The following is a 22,604-nucleotide window of genomic DNA, read 5'->3' as shown; positions in this document are numbered from 1 at the left end:
AGCCAGAAGTGTCGCTGTGGCTCAACAGCTAGAGCGCTAGCCTTGAACAAAAAGAAGCCAGGGACAGTGCTGAGGCCCTGAAGTCAAGCCCAGAACTGGCCAAAATAAAATAAAATAAAAATTGCTACACACAAACGGGGAACCAGTGGCTCATAATTGTAATCCTAACTACTCAAGAAGTTTGATATCTAAGGATTATTATGGTTCAAATCCAGCCCAGGCAGGAAAGGCCATAAGACTCTTATCTCCAATTAATCATCAAAAAGCCATAAGTGGAGCCCTGGCTCAAGCTGGAAGTGGCACTATGGCTCAAGTGGTAAAGTGCTAGCCTTGAGCAAAATCAGGGACAGTACCCAGGCCTGAGTTCAAGCCTCAGGACCAATACCCTTGCCTCCAATTACTACAAATTTATCAGCTTAAAAGAGCATGTTTGGCATCTAACAATTTGTAGGTCAGAGGTCCAGTTACCTGGGCATTCTGCTCAGTGTGTCACAAGGCTGAAATGAGATTGTGTTTTTCATCTGGAAAAGAGTCTGCTTGCAAGCTTGTCCAGGTTGACAAAATTCACTTTTTGGCAGGTATAAGGCTAAAGTCTCTGCCTGATGCTCACTGTTGGCGAGCAATCACCCACAGACCTTAAGGACCACCGGCGCTGTGGCTCTTTTCTTGGAGTTCATGGCTGCTGGCTTCAAGACAATCTCCAGCTCCCATCTGTTAGGATGTCAGTGTATCACAAGAGTGGTGACATCCATTTCCTTGGTGATATGGTATTGGTTATAATTGAATCATAGGTCCTCCCAGCACTCAAAAGGAAGGGCACCAGAAATCACTGGGGGTTTATCTGAGCATCTGTCTACCACAAACTCTCTACATAATTATGATTTCTCCTTGAAATAAAAAAACAATAAGGAAAAAGATAGAGTTCCATGACCATATTACTTACCACATTACAAGGGCTAAAGACTTGCTTAGCTCTGTTACTGGTGCTCAGCTTCCCAGATTTTTTTGATAATTAAAAACTAAGCATAAGGGCTGGCGGTAGTTTGACTGAAAAGCACTTACCTAGCATAAATCAATTCCCAGAAACATACACGTTCAGAGAGAGAGAGAGAGAGAGAGAGAGAGAGAGAGAGAGAGAGAGAGAGAGATATCTAACTTGTTAACAAGTTGAAGAGCAGATCCTCAGTGGGCCACCTTACCCATTAGGAGTTTTGATCCAAGGGGGAAAAAAAGACTTACAAGCCAAAAGGAAAAGGACACAAACCAAAGGAAAGTATATGGGAGCAAATCTTCTCCAGGGGAAAGGGGTTCTAGCCCTGGGGACTATTGGTGGCTTCAGGGTGTCACTTTTATAACCTCGGTACCCCTCCACACACACACACACACAGAACCTCATCCTCTTGTGAGATGGCTGGCTATGGTTGGGCAGATCCTCAGCCACCATCTGTCCCTAAATTGCCTCATACTAAGGATTGGGGATTTAACATAAAACTAGTATCCTAACAGAGAGGCTTCACAATCCTAATTTCAAATAAGTATGCTCTCTTCATTACAAAATTAAATATATTAGAAATTGCTTTATGTAACCGATTCCTACTTTTTGACTTTATATTTCACTCTACCTTTCCCTTGGTGTGATGGATTAGACTCTTGGTGTGGCTTGTATATCATTCTATGGAGATGGCTAGGGTTTGGGGAACAACTATGTGTGCTTCGCATGAGAGTGTGGTTCACCATTTATGAAAACCAATAAATTATTTTGCAACATCAGTATCGTTCAAAATTACATAACTCCAACTCTATTTGGTATTGATGAAGCAGCTTTATTTAGGCTGTGGCTTGGTATACTCCTATTCATTGGATGTAAGCATGGGAAAAAGTAGAGACTGACATTGAATTTGACTGATACATCATGAGTACTCCCACATCTCAACCACACATTATTTGGCAGACAACCTCAGAAAGCACAGAACATAGCAACTGTGTGTTGTTACAGTTTAACTATTCATAGATACAATTTAAGAAAACTTTTAAAGTAACTGTTTCTATTTATTTATTTATTTTCACAAAGCAAATAGGATTTTTGGAATGCGACACTGTAATTGCCAAAACAAGTTTTGGAAAAATCTAAGGTGAGCTCCAGCTCACCATACTTATTTGTTTAATTTGTTCTGCCCTTCCATTTCTGGATCTTTGCATATGCAGTTCCCTCTTCTTTCAAAACTGTGTTTTCACAGTGTGCCAGTGGCTCACGCCTGTAATCCTAGATGCTCAGGAGGCTGAAGTCTGAAGGTCTGGCTCAAAGCTAGCCTAGGCAGAAAAATCTCCATTAAGACTCTTATCTCCAATCAAAAAAAAAAAAGTGGAGCTGTGGATCAAAGGTAGAGCACTAGCCTTGAGCTCAGAGACAGTGCCCAGACCCTGAGTTCAAGCCCGACACAAAAAATTAATAAGTAAATTTCAAAAACACCTCTGCATTCTTCTCTTCTTAGGAGTTATTATAACCATATTAAGTGTTGTCATCTCATAGGACTGGATTAGTTACTAGGAGAGCAGTTTGTTATAAGACCATCTCTTGTATATGTTTTCTCTGTACCAGCTACTTGACCTCTTACTGCCACCATGGGGTGAGATCCGGGCCATATGCAGCCAGCTTTCCCAAACATATGCCAAACTTCTTTCCTTTATAAATTATCTACTCTCCACTACTCTGTTGTAGCAACAGAAAGTGGAGTAAAATACTAAGTCTTGGCTCACATCTCTTTCAGGAATTCTCTGATTTCCTTTAGACAGCAGATTGTAGCTTAGCTGTTCAAAGTTGTCCTGCCTTGTGCCTGAAGTGAATGTCTATATTCTAAAACCATTGAGTGAAACTTAGAGGGGACAGTAGTTTAAGGGACCAGCCCCCCCCCCCCCCCCCCGCATCCTTCTGTCGTGGGACTGGGACTCAGAGCCTGTCCCTGAACTTTTGCTTGAGGCTATTATTGCTCTACCACTTGAGCTACAGCACCACTTCCAGCTTTTTCTGAATAATTTATTGGAGATAAGAGCCTCTCTGCTTTTCCTGCTCCAGCTGGCTTTGAACTGGGATCCTCATAATCTCAGCCTCCTGAGTAGCTAAGCTTACAGGCGTGAGCCACCAACAGCCAGCTTGGATCAGCTTTCTATGTATTTTTTTTTCCTGATTTCCAACCCAATTATCTGGTTCTTCTAGAAAGGATATCAATCCCAGGAGCCATTGACTCATGCCAATCATTAGCTACTCAGGAGACTGAGATCTGAGGATTTGTAATGTTTTTCTTTTCTATTTGCAAGAAGACAAACCTAGACTTTGCTTCATATTATATAAGGACCCTGTGTTCCTACTGTATCTCTTTCCTCTCACCCTGCTCCTAGCACTCCAACAATCACCACACATTGTAATTTAATTGCTTACGCTTTTGTTATTACTGACCACAAAGTCTGTCTTATTTATCATTGGCCTCTCAGTCTTAGTAAACATTCCAAAACAAACTGGTTGGGTGAGTGAATGCAACTCTGAGCTCTCATTTTCTCATCTATAAATTGATAGCCATAGTTCCACTTTAAAGGACTTGGTTGGTTGTGATAGGAATGTGTCATAATTCTTGTATGTGTAATTCTTATGTCCATAATTCTTTTTTTTTTTTTTTTTTTTTTGTCAGTCCTGGGCCTTGGACTCAGGGCCTGAGCACTGTCCCTGGCTTCTTCCCGCTCAAGGCTAGCACTCTGCCACCTGAGCCACAGCGCCACCTCTGGCCGTTTTCTGTATATGTGGTGCTGGGGAATCGAACCTAGGGCCTCATGTATCGGAGGCCAGGCACTCTTGCCACTAGGCTATATCCCCAGCCCATCCATAATTCTTTACACTTGACAAACTTTATGTCTGTCTGTCTTGGGGCTTGAACTCAGGGCTTAGATGATGTCCCTGAGTTCTTTTGCTCCAGGCTAGTGCTTTACCACTTTGGGCCACAGTGTGCCTCTTCCAGTTTTCTAGTGGTTAATTGGACATAGGAATCTCGCAGCCTTTCCTGCCCCAGCTGGCTCCAAAACCTCGTTCCTCAGATCTCAGCCTCCTGAGTAGCTAGGATTACAGGCATGAGCCACTAGTGCCCACCTACTCAGAGTCTTTCACTATTTTGCCCGTTTAGGACTTATCACCTCTGAGAGGGAGGAGCTCAACACTTTGTCAAATCTAACCCTTGCAGATGCCTGTAAGTATTCTGTGACTTTTCTGAAAATAAACCTAAGACAGTCTGCTTCATAAACGATTTTCTGTCTGTATACAGGAAGGTAATTGGTGTTAATTTACATAAATTCTATTTCTCTACTTTCAAAACATGAATAGGGTTTTAACGTTATTGAATCCGACTTCCTATTCTTGACCTTGCTTTATTTTCAGGAATTACTTCTCATTTAAGTCAGCTATCAAGAAGACTGGCAGAGGGATTCGGGGTCGAGGATGACCGTCCTTGCTAAAGGTACATTGGATGCTTATATTTCCCTTGTCTTGGGGGTGGGGGATGGAGGGTGGGGATAGAGGACTCTTTCACCAGGTAGTGGGTTCACCTAACGAACATGGCATTTTCTCCCCAAGTCCTGGTATCCGAGGCCCATTTCTCGTCCAACAGCGTCCACTGCCCACTCCTCGTTCACTGTGACCCGCGGTAGAAAGGATCAAGGTCAAGGTCACCGTGGCAGGTGCAGGCCGTGCACCTAGACGTATACCACCAGGTGCTTTGCCTTAAGCCCACTCAGGGGTTGATTCCTTTGGATTTCGACCCCGCTGGGTACGACCCCACATCCATCCACCCTATCGCCCGCCCTCCGGGCGGGGCCCGCGCATACAGGAGCTTCCTGAGTGGCTGGAGGCGGGGGCGGCTCCGGAAGGCCGGGGCGGAGCCGGCGGCGGGGCGGCTCCTGCAGTACCTCCTCCCCCCGGCTGCTCAGTGCTGCGCGGGGCTGCGGACGCGGCGCTCCGCCCGGCAGGAGACGCTCCAGTCGAGGGTGAGCGAGCGCTGTCCCGGCTGCTGTCCGCCCGCCGCGCTCCCGAGCCTGGGCAGCGCTGAGCCATGGACCTGCGGATGCTCTCCCGGGAGCTCTCGCTCTACCTGGAGCACCAAGTCCGAGTTGGCTTCTTCGGCTCTGGAGTGGGCTTATCCCTGATCCTAGGCTTCAGCGTCGCCTATGCCTGCTACTACCTGAGCAGCATTGCCAAGGTGAGCCGGGGAGCGAGGCGGGTGCCCAGGCGCAGGGCCCGGGCACCGCGGCCCCGGACGGTGGCCGTCTCCGGGGCGAGCTGAGAGGTCGGCGTCGGAGGGAGACTCGAGGGCGCGCGTGGGAGAGCCGGCGGCCGCTGACCGCCTGCGGGGGGAGGGGGAGCGAGTCCCGAGTCGCGGGAGCTGCCGGGCCGCGCGGCTCAGCAAGCTGGAGCACTTTAGAGACTGCCAGCCTCCTCCCGGCTCTCGCTTGCTCCCTCCCACCGGAGATGGGGGTCAACCACGATGAGAGACTGTTGTGATCGTCCATTCCTGCCATCAGTTCTTCCAGGAGATGTAATCGGTCGGGTCGGATACACGAGTGGGGTTTGAAAAATGGGGGAGGGAGGAGGGTGCGGGCGAGTCAATGCTGGTTATCCGTGCTGCTTTAAGGTGGGGAGAAACTTTGTTGCACGCCCTTCACTAAAGACATTTTTTTTTTTCCCTTCAGAAACCCCAGTTAGTAACGGGAGGTGAGAGTTTCAGCCGCTTCCTACAGGACCACTGCCCCGTGCTGACGGAAACGTATTACCCGACTGTCTGGTGCTGGGAGAGTCGTGGGCAGACACTGCTCAGACCTTTCATCACTTCCAAGCCTCCAGTGCACTACAGGAAGTAAGTAAATGTCCGTTTTCAGTCGTTTCTTCCAAAATCTCCAAAAGCATACTCCGACTCAACTGGTTACTAGAACCTCTGGTTTAGTAAGTCAGTAGAAGGACAGAAAGAGGAAGGGAAATGAAAAGATGCACCTCACCCCACCTCCACCTCAGCTGCAGGAAAATATTCAGGTATTAACTTCCCCTTTTCTCTCCCTCTACCCCCATGTATATGTGGCCATTTCTAGAATGAGAGAAATGCCTGGAGTTATTTTTTTCCAACTCATGGTGCATCTGTCCTTGGAAAAAAACTAGACTCTTTCGTCCATATGCACTAATTTATCGATGCATAGCAAGTATTAGGGCAGGGGGTGAGAAAAATGTCAAACCTTACAGGTTTTTAGGGCTTCCTTCATATTGACTAGTAAGTGGGTTCCTGATGAGAATGTCCTTGAGGTGTTAAAGATATCCTCTGGAGTATGTTATACCAGGAGATTTTAATGGTGCCTGTTCATTTTCCTGAGTCATTGAGTGCTTCTGGATTTCCTTTTGGTGCTGAAAACTTGCAGTGTTTGAGAAATGTCTGTGAAGCTCCTGGGTATAGTGTGAGGAGTATTATTTAAGAAACAAATTTTGTCCTATACTCAATGGGGAGACTGCACTATTGAGTCAAAAGAGCTAGAGCAGTGATCAGAACAGGTTTGGGGTTTGGGGTGTTGTTGTTTCAAATTTGGGTGTCATTATTATGGCTTGAACTCAGGGTATAGGCATTGTCCCTTAGCTTTTTTCACTGAGGGCCAACATTCTAACATTTAAGTCACAGCTCCACTTCCATCTTTTTGGTAGTTAATTAGTGATAAAAGTCTCACAGACTTTCCTGCCTGGACTGACTTTGAACTCAGCCTTATGAGTAGCTAGGATTAGATGACCATTGGCGGTCAGCCCAGATCATCATTTTTCACATATTCTTGGTATCTGAGTGAACTCAATCTGATCAATTAGGGGTTAATTGCTAGATATTTTAGAGCAATGTTGAAATGATTAAGGTAAATATTAGAACTGCTTCTTCTTTTTTTCCCCTGTGCTGGGGCTAGAACCCAGAGCCTTGCACATGATAGGCAATTACGTCACACTTTCAACCCAAATACCTAAAATGCTTTGAAGTTTATTTTTCTTATTTTTATATACTACAATTTTCTGGGTTTGCTGGATATTTGTTATGGTACTAATGTTTATAACACCTTCATAATAAAAGTAACTCATGAGGAGGCTGTGGATCTTATCTGTGACCCTAGCTACTCAGGAGTCTGAGATCTGAGGCTCACAGTACAAAGCCAGACTGGACAGGAAATTCTGTGACACTCTTATCTCTAATTAACCTCCCAAAAGCTGGAATTGGAGGTGTGGCTCAAGAGGTAAAGTGCTAGCTTTGAGCAAAAAAAGCTCAAGGACAGTACCTAAGCCCCAAGTTCAAGCCAAGACACATAAAGAAAAAAAAGTGATATAGTTGTGTTATTGAATGCTGAAGAAAATAATTTTGAGAAACTAAATGATATTGTATGTTTCTAGAATTAAAATGCTAAAATTAAGACAGAACTTGCCTCACTTAATAAATGATGCCTTTTGAATTGTTTCTTCCAGTGAACTTATTAAAACTGCAGATGGAGGGCAGATTTCACTGGACTGGTTTGATAATGATAACAGTACCATTTATACGGATTCGAGCACCAGACCCACTATCTTGTTGTTGCCTGGCCTCACTGGAACAAGCAAGGAATCGTATATCCTTCATATGATCCATCTCAGTGAAGAATTAGGATACAGGTACAAGTGAAAGATAGTTTTCATTTAATTCTTACTAAGTGAAATTATCTAGATGTATGTTGCAAAAATGCATATTATATCTTACATAGTCAAGTAGTCCCTTACACTATCATTTTTTTTGCTTAGCTCTTTTCTATATTCTTTCAGCATGATATGTAACTGAATCATCACACAAGAAATGACATTTAGCAGAGTAGGCACTGGGAAAGTAAGTAAATGGTTGAGTAAATGAAATTAGAATCACTTGAATAATTGACAGTCGTCGTCCCCCCCACCTTGTGCAGAGCACCTTCCTCCTCCCCAGGTCTGAGAAGCAGTAGGCTCCACTAGAGAGTGTTAAGGAGAATGGAAGTTACTCCGGAGAGAGTATACTACTGTAACTTTCCTGTCACATGCTGTATTTGGGCCTAGCATTTGCTAATCTTGTGTTCCTGGCTCCCATTTCAACTGTGAAAATATTCAGAATCAGCTTGTAGGTCATCCTTATCACCTGATCCACCTGATTTTGCAGGTGCACATGGTTAGTGTCAAATTTATGCCACAGCATTTTTGAGTAACCATTATTCAACTTGGGCACCAGGTACAATTAAATTTTTCCAAGTGACTTAGCAGCTTTAAGTTTCAGGTTCCACTTTAGAATCTTAAATTAGGGTCATTATAAAAGGTACTGCCTTTTTTGTGCTTTAGTCATTTTTAGTTGATGATTATTATCATAATGGAACACTCCATGACTTTTCTTTAGCTTTACATCTTTGTTAAACTTGAAGCACTCATTGTATAAAAATCTGATGATTTCAAAGTTGGTGCTCTACCACTTGAGCTATACCTCCATTTCTGGCTTTTTGCTGGTTAATTGGAGATAAGATTCTCACTGACTATTCTACCCAGGCTGGCTTCAAACCTGCTAGGATTGCAGGCTTAGCCACCAGCACTCAACAATAAAAACGTTCTTTATATACGGAGGGGAATGCCATTGTGAATTTAGTTTTAACAATTAACTCTGGTTTCTTCCAGATGATGCCTATTCTATCCATGAAGTGACATTTTCTGGGAAACTAAAACTTAGTCATACTTAGAAAATGGAGAAGATCATACAGCCTTTTGTGCATAAAAACCAAGAACTCCCATGGTGTTGAGGGGTTGTAACTGTAGTGTAGTGGCAGATCGAATGCTCAGTGTAGGTAGCTCCAGAACCAAAAAACAAAAGCCAATCTAATTGACACTTGAAGACTAAGTTTCTGAAGCCCCAAGGTTGCCAATGTGTGTGACTTGGCCTTCACTTGCAAACTTTGCCAAATCTTATTCCCAAGGCCATCATTATACTATGCTTCAAAGCAGTTGGAAGCCTTTTAGCTTCCCTGGAGGTTAAAATAATCTTTCTTCTATTGACTCAGAAATGTACTGAGGACATGGAATATAGGGAAGGCTCCCACTGAGGACTTAGAGAAGATACAAAGAGTTTGAGAAGGAAGGAGAGACTGGGTCAGTTCATCAGGAGCAGCTTGGAGACCTACTCTGTTTGGGTTTAAGGAGTTCCAGCATCGAATTAGATTGGCCTTGCAAGAAGTACAATCTATGAACAAGCCATTGTCAGTAAACTTTTCAGTGGTCTTAGACCTAGATCCTTTTATTTTTAGCTACCAGGACTCAATCTAGGACAGAGAGGCTGTATTAGTTAGCTTTTGCTGTTTAACAAACCACCCCAACTTAGTGGCTTAAATATATCACAAACATATATTAAAATATATTGAGATATGTTTCAAATATGCACAGAAATATAATGAAATCCTCTTCTGTATAACTAATGTAAGTTAATTTTTTTAAATGCTAATGGCAACAACCACAACCATTCTGCTCACAATTCCGTGGGTTGGCAGTTAGGGCTGAGCCTATCTAGCGGGATGGGACTTTGGGTCTTGAGAGGGATCATTTGTGGTCAGATGCCGGTATAGTTACAGGCTTGGGTTGGGAACCCTTGGCTGGGACAATTCTTCCCAGATCTGAGTGATGTCTTACTCACCATCACACTCAACCTGAGCTTATTCATTGTGTGGTAGAGGTTCCAGGAGTGCAAAAGCAGAAACTAGAATGATGAAAGGGGGTGACACTGATCAACATGAACTCTATTCATAAACAGCTGTGTTGAATGGGAAACTCCTTTGTACAACTATTTAAAGATTTTTTTTTTAAGTTTAAAAGAAGTCTGAAGCTTCCAGGTCTCTTGAGGCCCAAACTGAGAACTCTCACAGTGTTGTTTCTGTAGTCTTCTACTGGTCAAATAAGTCAGATGGTTATGCCACAGTGAAAGAGAATGGAAATAATAAGCCCGGTGCTGGTGGTTCATGCCTGTTATTTTAGCTTCTCAGGAAGCAGAGAAATGAGGATTGAGATTCAAAACCAGCCCAGGCAGGAAAATTTGTAAGATGCTTATCTCCAATTAACCACCAAAAAGCTGGTAGTAAAGCTGTGGCTCAAGTGGTAGAGTGTTAGCCTTGAGCAAAAAAGCTCAGGGACACTGCCCAGGTCCTGAGTTCAAGCCCCAGGACAGGATGATGATGATAATGATGATGATGATGACGATGACAGAGGGAGGGAGAGAGAGAAAGAGAGAGAGAGAGAGAGAGAGAGAGAGAGAGAGAGAGAGAGAGAGAGAGAGAAATAGATGCTTTGATAGAAAGAGCTACAAAACTTACCAAAGAGAGAGCACAGATTGTTTCAAAGATAATTGCAAAATAGATCTAGAAGTTTGGCATAAGGCTGGGTTGAATTTTAAGAAGGCAACAAACCAAATAGAACCAAGCCATGAATACTATAGCAGGTGGTCTGGCAGGCATCAGAACTTTGTGAATGGCTTTGTAATGTGGTGGAATGTATGGAATGTACATGGGCGTTGGAGTCAGGCCCAATTCACATGTTGGAACTACTACTTCTGGAGTGATCCTGAGCATTTGAGTTCCACCATCACAGTTTTCTCACTTCAGAGGATTTAGTGCCTGAATGAAGTGAGTTGTTAGAAAATGTTTGTGTTCCTTCTCTTGTTTTCTATTCTTTGATCAGAGTAGGAAATTGTTTTTATAATTTAGAAGAGGCATAAGCCAACCTATACCTAATTGTCTTTGTAGGAATACATGGGTGTTGTTATGATATCTGTTACACAGCAGGTTTCCATAGACAGTATGAACATTCCTATAACAAAATGGTGTACCTGCTCATCTGGCCCTAGTTATTATCTTGTTTAAAATTGGGTCATGAATTCTTTCAGGTCATCAGGGAACAGTTAATACTTTGTTGGTGAGAAGACTTAGATATTAGAGCAAATCTAACTCCCAGCAAATAGATATTGAAGATATTAAGAAATTATTTTCCATATACCAGGAAACAAAACCACAATATTTTTCTTTTAAGGTCTATGAATTCAAAATCAGTTACTAATAAGATGATAACTAAGCTGAAAGCTGTAAAAGGTAATTAGGAACAAAGGTGTTGCAAAGTAAGTCAAAGGTAAGTAAGTATAGGTAGATGGGGATATTCGGCCTGCCTACATAGACTTTTGTCTTTACTGGGAGATTATGTCAGAATGTTCTCTCTTGGTTAGATCAACTTCTAAGAGAGAAGATTGCTGAGTCAGAAAAGTTCTCACAAGTTTTATTAATCAATTAAGTCATTTACTTCCTGGAGGGTAAGTAAGAAAAGGCAGGAGGCCAGAAGTATATTTAAAAGGAAACTCTCCTCACGAAAACTAGAGTTTTAGAAACAAGGTTGTTTTCTCTGACGACTTAACACACAAGTGTTTTTTTGTTTTTGTTTTTGTTTTTTTTGGCCAGTCCTGGGCCTTGAACTCAGGGCCTGACCACCATCCCTGGCTTCTTCCCGCTCAAGGCTAGCACTCTGCCACCTGAGCCACAGTGCCCCTTCTAGCCGTTTTCCATATATGTGGTGCTGGGGAATCGAACCGAGAGCTTCATGTGTAGGAGGCAAGCACTCTTGCCACTAGGCCATATTCCCAGCCCCACACAAGTGTTTTTTGATAAAGCTATCATGAATCTTATCCCTATGCTCAAGAGTGCAAGATTTTAAATATCTTTGCTCTTTCTTTTCTTTCAGACAAGGTCTTACAGCTCAAGCTTGCCTTGACCTTGAGTTCCACCTGCCTCAGCCTCCTGAGAACTAAGATTACAGGCACACACCTCTAGCCCAGGTTCTTTTCAAAACATTGCATTCCATTGGGACTGGTGCTACATGCCTGGGTTCTTCCCACAGGAGAAACTCAAGAAACAAGCCAAACATAGTACTGGTGGCTCACACCTGTAATCCTAGCTTTTCAGGAGGCTGATATTTGAGGATCACAGTTCAAAGTCAGCCTGGGCAGGAAAATCTGTGAGATTCTTATCTCCAATTAACCACCAAAAAGCTGGAAGTGGAGCTGTGGCACAAGACATAGAGTGCTAGCCTTGCACATAAAAGTTCAAGCCCCAGGACTACTGGCTCACAAAAAAAAAAAAAAAAAAAAGAAAGAAAGAAAGAAAGAGAAAAAAGAAAAGAGAATAAGGGGGGAGGGGGGAAATGAGGAAGGAGGTAACAAATTGTACAAGAATTGTACCCACTTCCTTATGTATGAAACTGTAACCCCTCTGTACATCACTTTGACAATAAATAAGTAATTATTTTTTAAAAAAAGAAAAGAGAATAAAAAGAAACTGGGGCCAGGAATTCATGACTCAGCCTAAGCAACATAGAAAGACACCCCCAAATATGTCACCATTCAGTCACATACAGCCTAATAGGTTTTATTTTGCATATCTGGATGATATCCTATCTCCCTAAATTTTTTGTCTCCTTCTCTAAAATTGATCTCCAATACTAAACTAAAGAAGAAAGTAATATTTATGCCAAATACCTGAATCATCTTTTACCTTGACCTTTTAAATTCATCTACCATTATGTTCTGTCCCCAGCTAATGTAAAAAGAGTGACCCATGCAGAATTATATAATAACAAGTTCATTGGAATCTAGGACAATCATTAAGTATTTTGGTACTGTACAACATCAGGACCTATATTCCCAAGACACAGTCTAGTTAGAGTGACAGAAAGTATGAAAAAGTAGTTAAGTGTATATTAGAAAAAATCAGGAATGGCTGCAAGTGACGGAAAATAAAAAATGACAATGGCCCCAGAACCACAAAAAGGAAAAAGAGGATACTTACCACATCTTGTGTGAGATGACCTCAGTAGCCAATAGCAGGAGCCCATCACAGGTTTGATAAATTTGACAGAGAAAGCTTAGAAACAGGAAAGCCTTTGGAGAATTAGTTGAATTTTTTTTTCAGCATTATAGATTTGCATTTTGAAAACATTTCTCAACACTTTTTTTTTAACTAGATGTCACTGGTTTTTCAGTATCATTTGACAAGATCAAGGAGTTTTGTTCATGGCAGGGCATTCTTATTGATAGCAAGTATGTTGTTGTTCATTCTTTATGTTTTTGAGAGAGACTCAAAGTAGGAGATGATTTTAAATTGGTCACAATTTGACTGCTTTCGATCTTTCTTTGCTTTTGAGTGTGGCATTTGGGCCTTGGAGGTTTTTCTTGTTTTGGGGTGTTTTTTTTTGCCAGTCCTGGGCCTTGCACTCAGAGCCTGAGCACTGTCCCTGGCTTCTTTTTGCTCAAGGCTAGCACTCTGCCACTTGAGCCACAGCACCACTTCTGGCCATTTTCTATATATGTGGTGCTGGGGAATCGAACCCAGGGCTTCATGTATATGAGGCAAGCACTCTTGCCACTGGGCCATATTCCCAGCCCTGGGAGTTTTTTTTAAGAGGAGATTTTTTTTTGTTTGTTTAAGAGGATGTAGCAGCCATGGATACTGTGGCTTTTCTATGAAGATTAGGTTTTTCTGTATCATTTTAGATGCATTGAGACTTCATTTACAGATTCTCCCTGAGGGAGGAGGGATGAAGGAGCTCCATCCACACTAGGGCAAGAGTTGCGTTGGGAGCATGGCTCAAATGCTAGAGCACTTGCCTCGAAAGCACTAGGCCTTAAGGTCAAACCCCAATGCTGAAGAAAAAAAAGAGCCAGATGCTGGTGGCTCATGCCTGTAATCCTAGTTATTCAGCAGGCTGAGATCTGAGGATTGAGGTTCGAAGCCAACATGGGCAGGAAAGTCCCTAAGACTCTTATCTCCAATTAACCACCAGAAAACTGGAAGTGGAGCTGTGTCTCAAGTGGTAGAGCACTAGCCTTGAGCAAAAGAGCTCAGGGACAGTGTCCAGGCCCTGAGTTCAAGCTCCATGACCAACAAAAAAAGAAAATGTTCTGAACACTTTCCTGAACATTTTAAGCTCTATCTTGGGTAAGAAATTCCTTTATATTGACATTCAAATATATTTGTCTCAGTAATTGACTTTTGTGGTTAAGATAATTTGGTTCGTTTTTGGTCAGTCCTGGGGCTTGGACTCAGGCCCTGGGCACTGTCCTTGAGCTTATTTGCTTGGGGCTAGCACTATACCACTTTGAGCCACAGCTTCACTTAACAGTTTCCTGGTGATTAATTGGAGATAAGAGTTTCACAGCCTTTCTTACTCAGGCTGACTTTGAACCATGATTCTAAGATTTCAGCCTCATGAGTAGCTAGGATCATAGATGTGAGCCACCAGCACCTGTCATAATTTGGCTTTTAAATATTGAGGAATAAGGCTATAAAGTGATTGTTCATGAAACTTGCTAGATTAAATTATATACAATTAAAACAGTATAGATTATTTAATGGTTTTCTGGATAAAGATATAGTGGATCTGAAAAATGGTCTCATGCTCTAGAAAGCTCATACACTATTCAGATGTAGAATGATACCTTTCAGGGCCAGCACTCTTACTATCAGAGTTGACAGCTCTCATGGAGTACTCTGTGCTAAGAATCTCCATCTTCATTGGAAAAAAGAGACTTGTTACTATCTTAACACAGGGAAGAACAGTAAGTTGGATAAATATATTTTAAAATCAGATCTGCCTCATCTCATATCCCAGGTCTGTCATGTACTACCCCTAGAGCCAGGAACAAATTATTCAGTCTTTGTGCACTCCAGTTTTCTCATCTGTAACAATATCTTACACCTCCAAGCACTGTGAGGATTGTGCATAGTTATTTATAAAGAACATCAACTGGTACCTGGCCAATGACAAACATTTAAAAGTACTGGCTCTGAAATCTACAGCAGTAAGTCAGGGCCATTTTTTAGCTGAGGGAACAGCTTCACTATTCTAGTCTGGTGAGTTTAAAACAAAGTACTTACTGTCTAGGCTCTATTGCCAAGAAGAAACCACTCTAAGAATGTCTAGAGATAGCAGTGGGCCTGGCCAGGCAGTGGGTGACCCAGGGGCTGCTGGAATCTGCATCATCCTGTAATACATGTCTCTACCCAGTTCAGTTTCCAGCAGTGACTTGTGATGTTGCTGTTAGCTGTGAACACCGTGAATATGGAGCCCTCAAGTAGTTACACTGGGTATTTAGCTCATAGAATCCATGAAAAACATTAGAGAACTTGACTACAATTCACACAAGTGAGTATTTGAACATCAGAAAGCAGCTGAGTAAATTCTAGGATCACAGATAGTGAAATGAAGAGGGTAATTCTGGCAAAGGTAAAAGATCACCCTCTGAAAGATTATTTCTTTTTTAGTAGTGGTATTGAAATTTGAATCCAGAGCTTTGCACTTGCTCCCAACATTATTTTTGTTGCTTTTTTGTCCTTTGGAGATAGAGTCTTGCTATTTGGCCTAGGCTGGACTCAATACTCCCTTTGTCTCCCAAGTGCTGGAATTATAGGGCTGCACCCCCAAGTGTGGGTATTGAAAGGTGTAAGGTTTTCAGTTTGTCAAGTTAAGGATTTATTTTATTTATTTTCTCATGGCCAATGGTTTTGAAATGTTATGCCTAAAAAATCAACCGCTTCAGCCTGGAACTGGTGGCTCATGCCTGTGTTCCTAGCTATTCAGGAGGCTGAGATCTGAGGGTCACAGTTTGAAGCCACCGTGGGAAGAAAAGGTCATGAGATTCTTATCTCCAATTAACCCGCAAAAAGCCAGAAGTAAAGATGTATCTCGAGTGGTAGAGTGCCAGCCTGAGCAAAGCAGTTAAGGGACAGCACCCAAGTCCTGAGTTCAAAGCCCCAGAACCAGCACAAATAGTTAAATGAGTGAATGAGTGAATGAATGAATACATAAATTAATATTTTATTAAATATTAACTACTTGGTTTGGAACATGCCTGAAGTGATATAATGCCTTTCCTAGGTTCAAACCCCAGTATTAAAAAAAAAAAGATAATTTGTCTTGGAATGTGGCTTAGTGATAGAGTACTTGCCTAGCATGCATGAAGTCCTGGGTTCCATTCCTCAGTACCACATAAACAGAAAAAGCCAGAAGTGGTACTGTGGCTCAAGTAGTAGAGTTCTAGCCTTGAACAAAATAAGCTTAAGGATAGTGTCCAGGCCCTGAGTTCAATCCCAAGGATGGGCCAAAATAATAATAATAATTTACTGTCACTTTTGTTTTGAAACACATAAACCCACTTACAACTTATGACTACTAAAGATAACTATAATTGTTGGAATTAAATTTAACATTCAGAGAAAGAAGGTTAGAAGAGTGAGGTTGGATAATGGGGACCAACATAGACAAGAGGAATAGTTCTAATGCTCTATAGCACAATAGGGTGACCGTACTTCACAACCATTTATTATATATCTTATTAAGAACTAGAAGAACCATTCAGTTTCCCAATACATAGAAATGAACCAGAATTGCTAATTACCAAATTGTGATTACTACATCTTGTATACATGTATCAAATTATCATATTGTACCATAATATATATAATTATTATGTCAAAGAAAAATTTTAAAACTTACCTTTGTTAAGTACCTGACACATTATAAATTCTATATTATGCATTGTATATAGATTATCTTATTTGATATATGCAAAATTCCAAGAAACTTGTTTTGAGATAGAATCTCACTAGATAGCCCAGGCTGACCTTGAACTTGCCAACACATATTAATCTCATTTTACTAAACCCAAAGCAGAACTAAGCTGGTTGTCATGGTAAATGCCTGTAATATAAACAGATATAAACAGATAGATGTATAGACAGACAGGTGAGTTATCAGATATTGAGGACCGTTTTTTACCCAGAATTAAAGGCTTTTCCTCTGTCTTCTTCCTCATGTAGTTCTTCCATTTTCCAACTGCCATAGTTGCCCCAAAGTCTAGTTTTGAGTTGTTCAATCCCATGTGACTTAAAATTTCTCAGTCAAAAATATAACAAAAACAAAAAGCAATACAAGTAGAAGCTCAGGGCCGGGAATGTGGCTTCACGGTACAGTGCTTGCCTCGCATGCATGAAGCCCTGGGTTCAATTCCTCAGTACCACATGAACAGAAAAAGCCAAAAGTTGCTCTGTGGCTCAAGTGGAAGAGTGTTATCCTTGAGCAAAAGAAGCTCAGTGACAGTGCCCAGGCCCTGAGTTCAAGCCCCAGGACTGGCAAAAAAAAAAAAAATAGAAACTCACTTCATGGCTTTTTAAAAACAGTACTGGGGTTCGAACTCAAGGCTTGCCAGTGCTTTGGTTGCTTGCTTGGCACTCTCCATTTGAACCATGCTTCCAGCCCTACTTTTTTGTTGGTTGTGGAGCTTGAATTCAGGGTCTGGCTGCTGTCCCTGAGCCTCTTTGTGCTCACGGTTAGTGCTCTATCACTTGAGACACAGTCACACCTCCCAGTTTTTGAGTGGTTAATTAGAGATAAGAGTCTCGTGGGGGGCTGGGAATATGGCCTAGTGGCAAGAGTGCTTGCCTTATATACATGAAGCCCTGGGTTCGATTCCCCAGCACCACATACATAGAAAATGGCCAGAAGTGGTGCTGTGGCTCAAGTGGCAGAGTGCTAGCCTTGAGCAAAAAGAAGCCAGGGACAGTGCTCAGGCTCTGAGTCCAAGCCCAGGACTGGCAAAAAAAAAAAAAAAAAAAGTCTCATGGGGACTTTATTGCCCAGGCTGGCTTTGAACCACAATCCTCAGATGTCAGCTTCCTGAGTAGCTAGGATTACAGACATGAGCCACTGGCATATGGCTCCAGTCATACCTTTTGCTGTTCATTTTGGAGACATAGTCTCATAAACTTTTTTTCTCATGTTGGATTTGAACCACAATTCCCAGATCTCAGCCCTTTGAGTAGCTAGAGTTGCATATGTAAGTCACTGGTGCCCAACTTCCATGATCATTTTCTTCCTAATGTTAACTTCCTTTCAGTTTCTGCCTGCATTTTGTTGTTGTTGTTCTCTATTGCTTTAATTTTTTTGGAGGGAGGGGGCCAGTCTTGGGGCTTGAACTGGGCCTGGGTACTCCCCCTGAGCTCTTCAGCTCAAGGCTAGTGCTCTGCCATGTTGAGCCACAATGCCACTTCTGGTTTTCTGGTTGTTAATTGGATTTAAGGCTCTCACAGACTTTTCCTACCCAAGCTGGCTTTGAACTGCAATGCTCAGATTTCAGCCTCCTGAGTAGCTAGGATTACAGGAATTAGGCACTGGTGCCTGGCTTTTCTTTAATATTTTGTTGAGAGTTTATGGTCATTATTCTGTAGGTGAGTATGATCAAATCTAGCTTGACACTCCTAGAAGCAGAACTCCTTGCCATCTGTTCTTAACCTTGTACTTAGAACCCTATGTCAATTTTGGTTCTAGCCTATTTTCTGTCATTCTTTTCTGTTATTATCCTTTGCACAGCCATATTTCAACAAAGATGATCTATTTTTTCCATGCCTGAGAACATTTTACATGGTCTCACTGTATATCTTTGTGCACATTACTCCCTTCACATATATCCCATACTTTCCTCCAGCTGAAATCTTTACCATTTTTTTCAAGTCTTAGCATAAAACCTATCTACCCTTTGCGTGAAAATATTTCCTAATCAACTACCCATTCTGATCTCATGGAGCTTTTTATTACCTATCCCATTCACTGGACATTGAATCCTGTACTGTATGTTGATATTATATTTATAAATCAGCTGAAAATATGGTACATAGCTTTTCAGTCTAACTAGATGGGGGGCTAGAGGCCTAGCTCAAGTGGTAGAGCACTTGTCTAGCATGCCTGAGACCTTGAATTCAATCCCCAGTGCCCCCTACCACAATCAGTTTAACTAGATGATACTATCCTTGAGACCAGAAACTTTGTATTGTTATTTTCTTTCTCCATTATAGCGTATAGCTTGAGCTTTTAGTTCAGTAAATAATTCAGTTTAATGAAGTTTTTGGATAAATGAGTATCATTTTAATATTACTATTCATGCAAAATATTTACAACTTGATCTGTCAAGTAGTAAACAGTAATTCACTTTGTTATTTGAGATCAGTACAGTATGAATAGCTGACCCCAAAGCTTCTGCTTGCTCTACCCTTTATTGATTCCTATTTCTATACTTAGACTCTAAGTCTTGGAAAACCTTACAACTGGAAGATATTAAAGATTGTCAGGAAAAACCTCTTTATCTTGCAGATTTGGAAATGAGACCTAAAAAGGTACTCTATTCTTATGCACTCCTTACTGCTTTTCCTAGGTACCCAAGCCCAAAGTCTGTCCTGTGTATGTAGTAGGAAAGATCATGTGTATAGACCCTGAGTAGAGTCAAGGCTTTATGGTCCATCTCAGGGTAACAGTGCCTCTTAGCCAAGGGCCAGTTTTGCTCCAAAGAACATCTGACAGTATCTGAAAAGGTTGCTTTTAGCTTTGTTTTTCAGTGCTAGGAATTAAACCAGGGCCTAATGCATGTTAAGCAAGTGTCTTCTACTGAGTTACATTCCCTTCCCTGGAGGTATTTTTGATTGACATGCCCAGGGTAGGTTTTGCTGGCTTGTAGTCGGTAGAAGCCAGAGATACTGCCAGACACGCTGTAACATGCAGGGTAGTCCTACTAGAAAGTATTATTTGGTCTGAAATGTCATTAGTGCTAAGGACTGAGAAACCCTGTGTTATAATAGCTCTCTGCCTTTTATTTAACCTTTGTTAGCGGAAATTCATCTGCTTCCCTGGTATATTAGCCTATGTTGTGTTATTCTAATGAAATTCTTGAAGTTAGGTATCTGTAGAGAAAAAAAATATTAGTTCGATTTATAGTTCTGAAGGCCCAAAGTCTATGGGCCATGTCTGGTGATGAGTCCCAAGGTCAGAGTCCCAAGGTGGCTCAGAAGATCACATGGTAAGAGATAAGTAATGTCTACCACATGGACATCCTGGTCTCTATCTTTTTTTTTCTTTTTCTGATCCTAGGACTTGAACTGAGGTCCTGGGTCTCTGAGCTTTTGTGCTTAAAACTAGTATTCTATCATTTGGGCCACAGCTCAAACTCCAGCCTTTTTTTTCTTTCTTGGTGGTTAATTGGAGAAAGGGTCTCTGGCTTAGAACTGTGATCCTCAGATCTCAGACTCCTGAGTAGCTAGGCTTACAGGTATGAGCCACCAGCACCCTGTGCTTTCCTTCTTATAAAACCACCAGTATTCTATAATGGGATCTCTACTCTGGTGACCTTATCTGAATCCCAATTACATCCCCCCACAAGACCTCATTTCTAAACATTGTAATTGGATTAAGTTTCCTGTCTCTTAATTCCCACTTTGTTGTGGGAATTAAATTTCAACATAGGAATCCTTATGGGACACACTCATACCACAGCACCTGGTTTCCATCTCTTGTTGCAGAAAATTCCTTACACAGATTTATTCTCTATTTGCTAGTTCTTGTTTCAGTTTTCTTGGTTTTGAGAAGAATAGTTAAGTAGTTAAAATATATTGGAAAAATGAGTTTAGCTGACTAATTTTCCTCATGTAGAGACACATTTTGAATAAGATAACCTGCAAAAATTGGAGAGAACTGGGCTGGGGATATAGCCTAGTGGCAAGAGTGCCTGCCTCATATACACGAGGCCCTAGGTTCGATTCCCCAGCACCACATATACAGAAAACGGCCAGAAACGGCGCTGTGGCTCAAGTGGCAGAGTGCTAGCCTTGAGCGGGAAGAAGCCAGGGACAGTGCTCAGGCCCTGAGTCCAAGGCCCAGGACTGGCCAAAAAAAAAAAAAAAAAATTGGAGAGAACTGTTAACAGACGGTTATTGATGCCTAAAGAATAGCAGTAGAGGGACAACGTAACAAATAGTACAAGAAATGTATCCAATGCCCAACGTATGAAACTGTAACCTCTCTGTACATCAGTTTGATAATAAAAATTTGAGAAAAAAAAAACAAGTAAAAAAAAAAAAAAGAATAGCAGTAGAGGGACTGGGAATATGGCTTAGTAGCAAGAGTGCTTGCCTTGCTTACATGAAGCCCTGGGTTCAATTCCCCAGCACCACATATAGAAAATGGCCAAAAGTGGCACTGTGGCTCAAGTGGCAGAGTGCTACCCTTGAGCGAAAAGAAGCCAGGGACAACAGTGCTCAGGCCCTGAGTCCAAGCCCCAGGACTGGCAAAAAAAAAAAAAAAAAAAAAAAGAATAGCAGTAGAATAGTGGGGTTTTCTCTACGTGTGTGTGCACGCACGCGCGTGATGGTATTAGGGCTTGAACTCGGGGCATGGGCACTGTCTTCTAGTTTGTTTGTTTTTTACCAGTCCTCAGGCTTGAACTTGGGGCCTGGGCACTGTCCCTGAGCTACTTTGGCTCAAGGCTGGCACTCTACCACTTGAGCCACAGCTTCACTTCCAGCTTTTTCTGTTTATGTGGTACTGAGGAATGGAACCCAAGGCTTCATGCATGCTAGGCAAGCACTCTACCACTAAGCCACATTCCCAGTCCTGTCTTTTAATTTTTATCAAAGGCTGGCATTCTACCACTTGAGCCCCAGCTCCACTTCAAGTTTTTGCTGGTTAATTGGGGATAAAAGTCTCATGGAAAATGTGATATATGTGTCCAGTATGTACTATCTTGTTTTTGTTTTGCAAGAAGAGTTGAACTATTTTTGATAACAAGAGTAAATGGTGGAAAATGAAAAAAAAAAAGTCTCATGGACTCTCTTGCCCAGGATGGCTTTGAACAAGGATCCTCAAATTTCAGCCTCTTGAGTAAGTAAGATTATAGGTGGGAGACACTGGCACCCGGCTGAGGAATTATAACGTGACAAGCAGCTCCTTACCATAATGTGTAATGCATTCCCTAATGCCTGTCAGTGTAGCAAAGGGGTTCAGTGAGAGAAGTGGGAGGACAGAATGGCAGTTCATTCTGCTGTCTTCTGTGGCTGCTTTGTCAATCTCTCTTTCTCCCTTATCATGCTGCTCTGGTCCAAGGCTAGCAATAGCAATGACTGCTATGGGTTAAAAGTTGTTGGGACCAAAGACGGGTAGAGAGGTCAGTTTGGCTTCTCCTCTAGCAAGAAAGAACCAGAGCTGTCACCCACTTTTCAACATTGACTGCAGAGAAGTGCAGATATCTTATTCTGCACTTTGGAAGAAAATCCCAGGTGTACCGGCTGCTTTTCCATGAGTGTGCAGATTATCTTTTCTTTTCCCTGTCTAGTTCCAAGGCCTTCTCTCAGTGGCAGTCACATGATAGCATCTTGCTTAAGAAGCTGTTTTGTCTTTTCTTAAATGTTTCATCTTTAAAAGTGGCTCCTATGTGAGTAGGAGCTTCAGCCTTCAAGGTCACAATTCTTTTTTTTTTAATTTTTATTATCAAACTGATGTACAGAGAGGTTAGAGTTTCATACGTTAGGCATTGGATACATTTCTTGTACTGTTTGTTACCTTGTCCGTCATACCCCCCTCCCCCCTCCCCCTTACCCTTCCCCCCCCCCGAGGTGTTCAGTTCACTTACACCAAACAGTTTTGCAAGTATTGCTTTTGTAGTTGTTTGTCT

General features: G+C 42.0%; 1 protein-coding gene across 1 annotated transcript in view; it reads left to right on the top strand.

The window, feature by feature from the left end:
- The first annotated feature begins 5,020 nt into the window (after positions 1-5,020).
- Positions 5,021-22,604, top strand: part of Abhd3 (abhydrolase domain containing 3, phospholipase) — a 59,139-nt gene continuing 41,555 nt past the window's right edge. The window contains exons 1-3 of the mRNA XM_048363450.1: positions 5,021-5,237; positions 5,728-5,891; positions 7,514-7,696. Of these exons, the coding sequence (XP_048219407.1) occupies positions 5,091-5,237; positions 5,728-5,891; positions 7,514-7,696 (494 nt within the window). The 5' untranslated portion in view covers positions 5,021-5,090. The remainder of the gene's footprint in view (positions 5,238-5,727; positions 5,892-7,513; positions 7,697-22,604) is intronic.

This window comes from Perognathus longimembris, chromosome 15, assembly GCF_023159225.1.
Source record: "Perognathus longimembris pacificus isolate PPM17 chromosome 15, ASM2315922v1, whole genome shotgun sequence".
Taxonomy (NCBI): Eukaryota; Metazoa; Chordata; class Mammalia; order Rodentia; family Heteromyidae; genus Perognathus; species Perognathus longimembris.
This window is presented reverse-complemented; position numbering and strand designations above follow the sequence as displayed.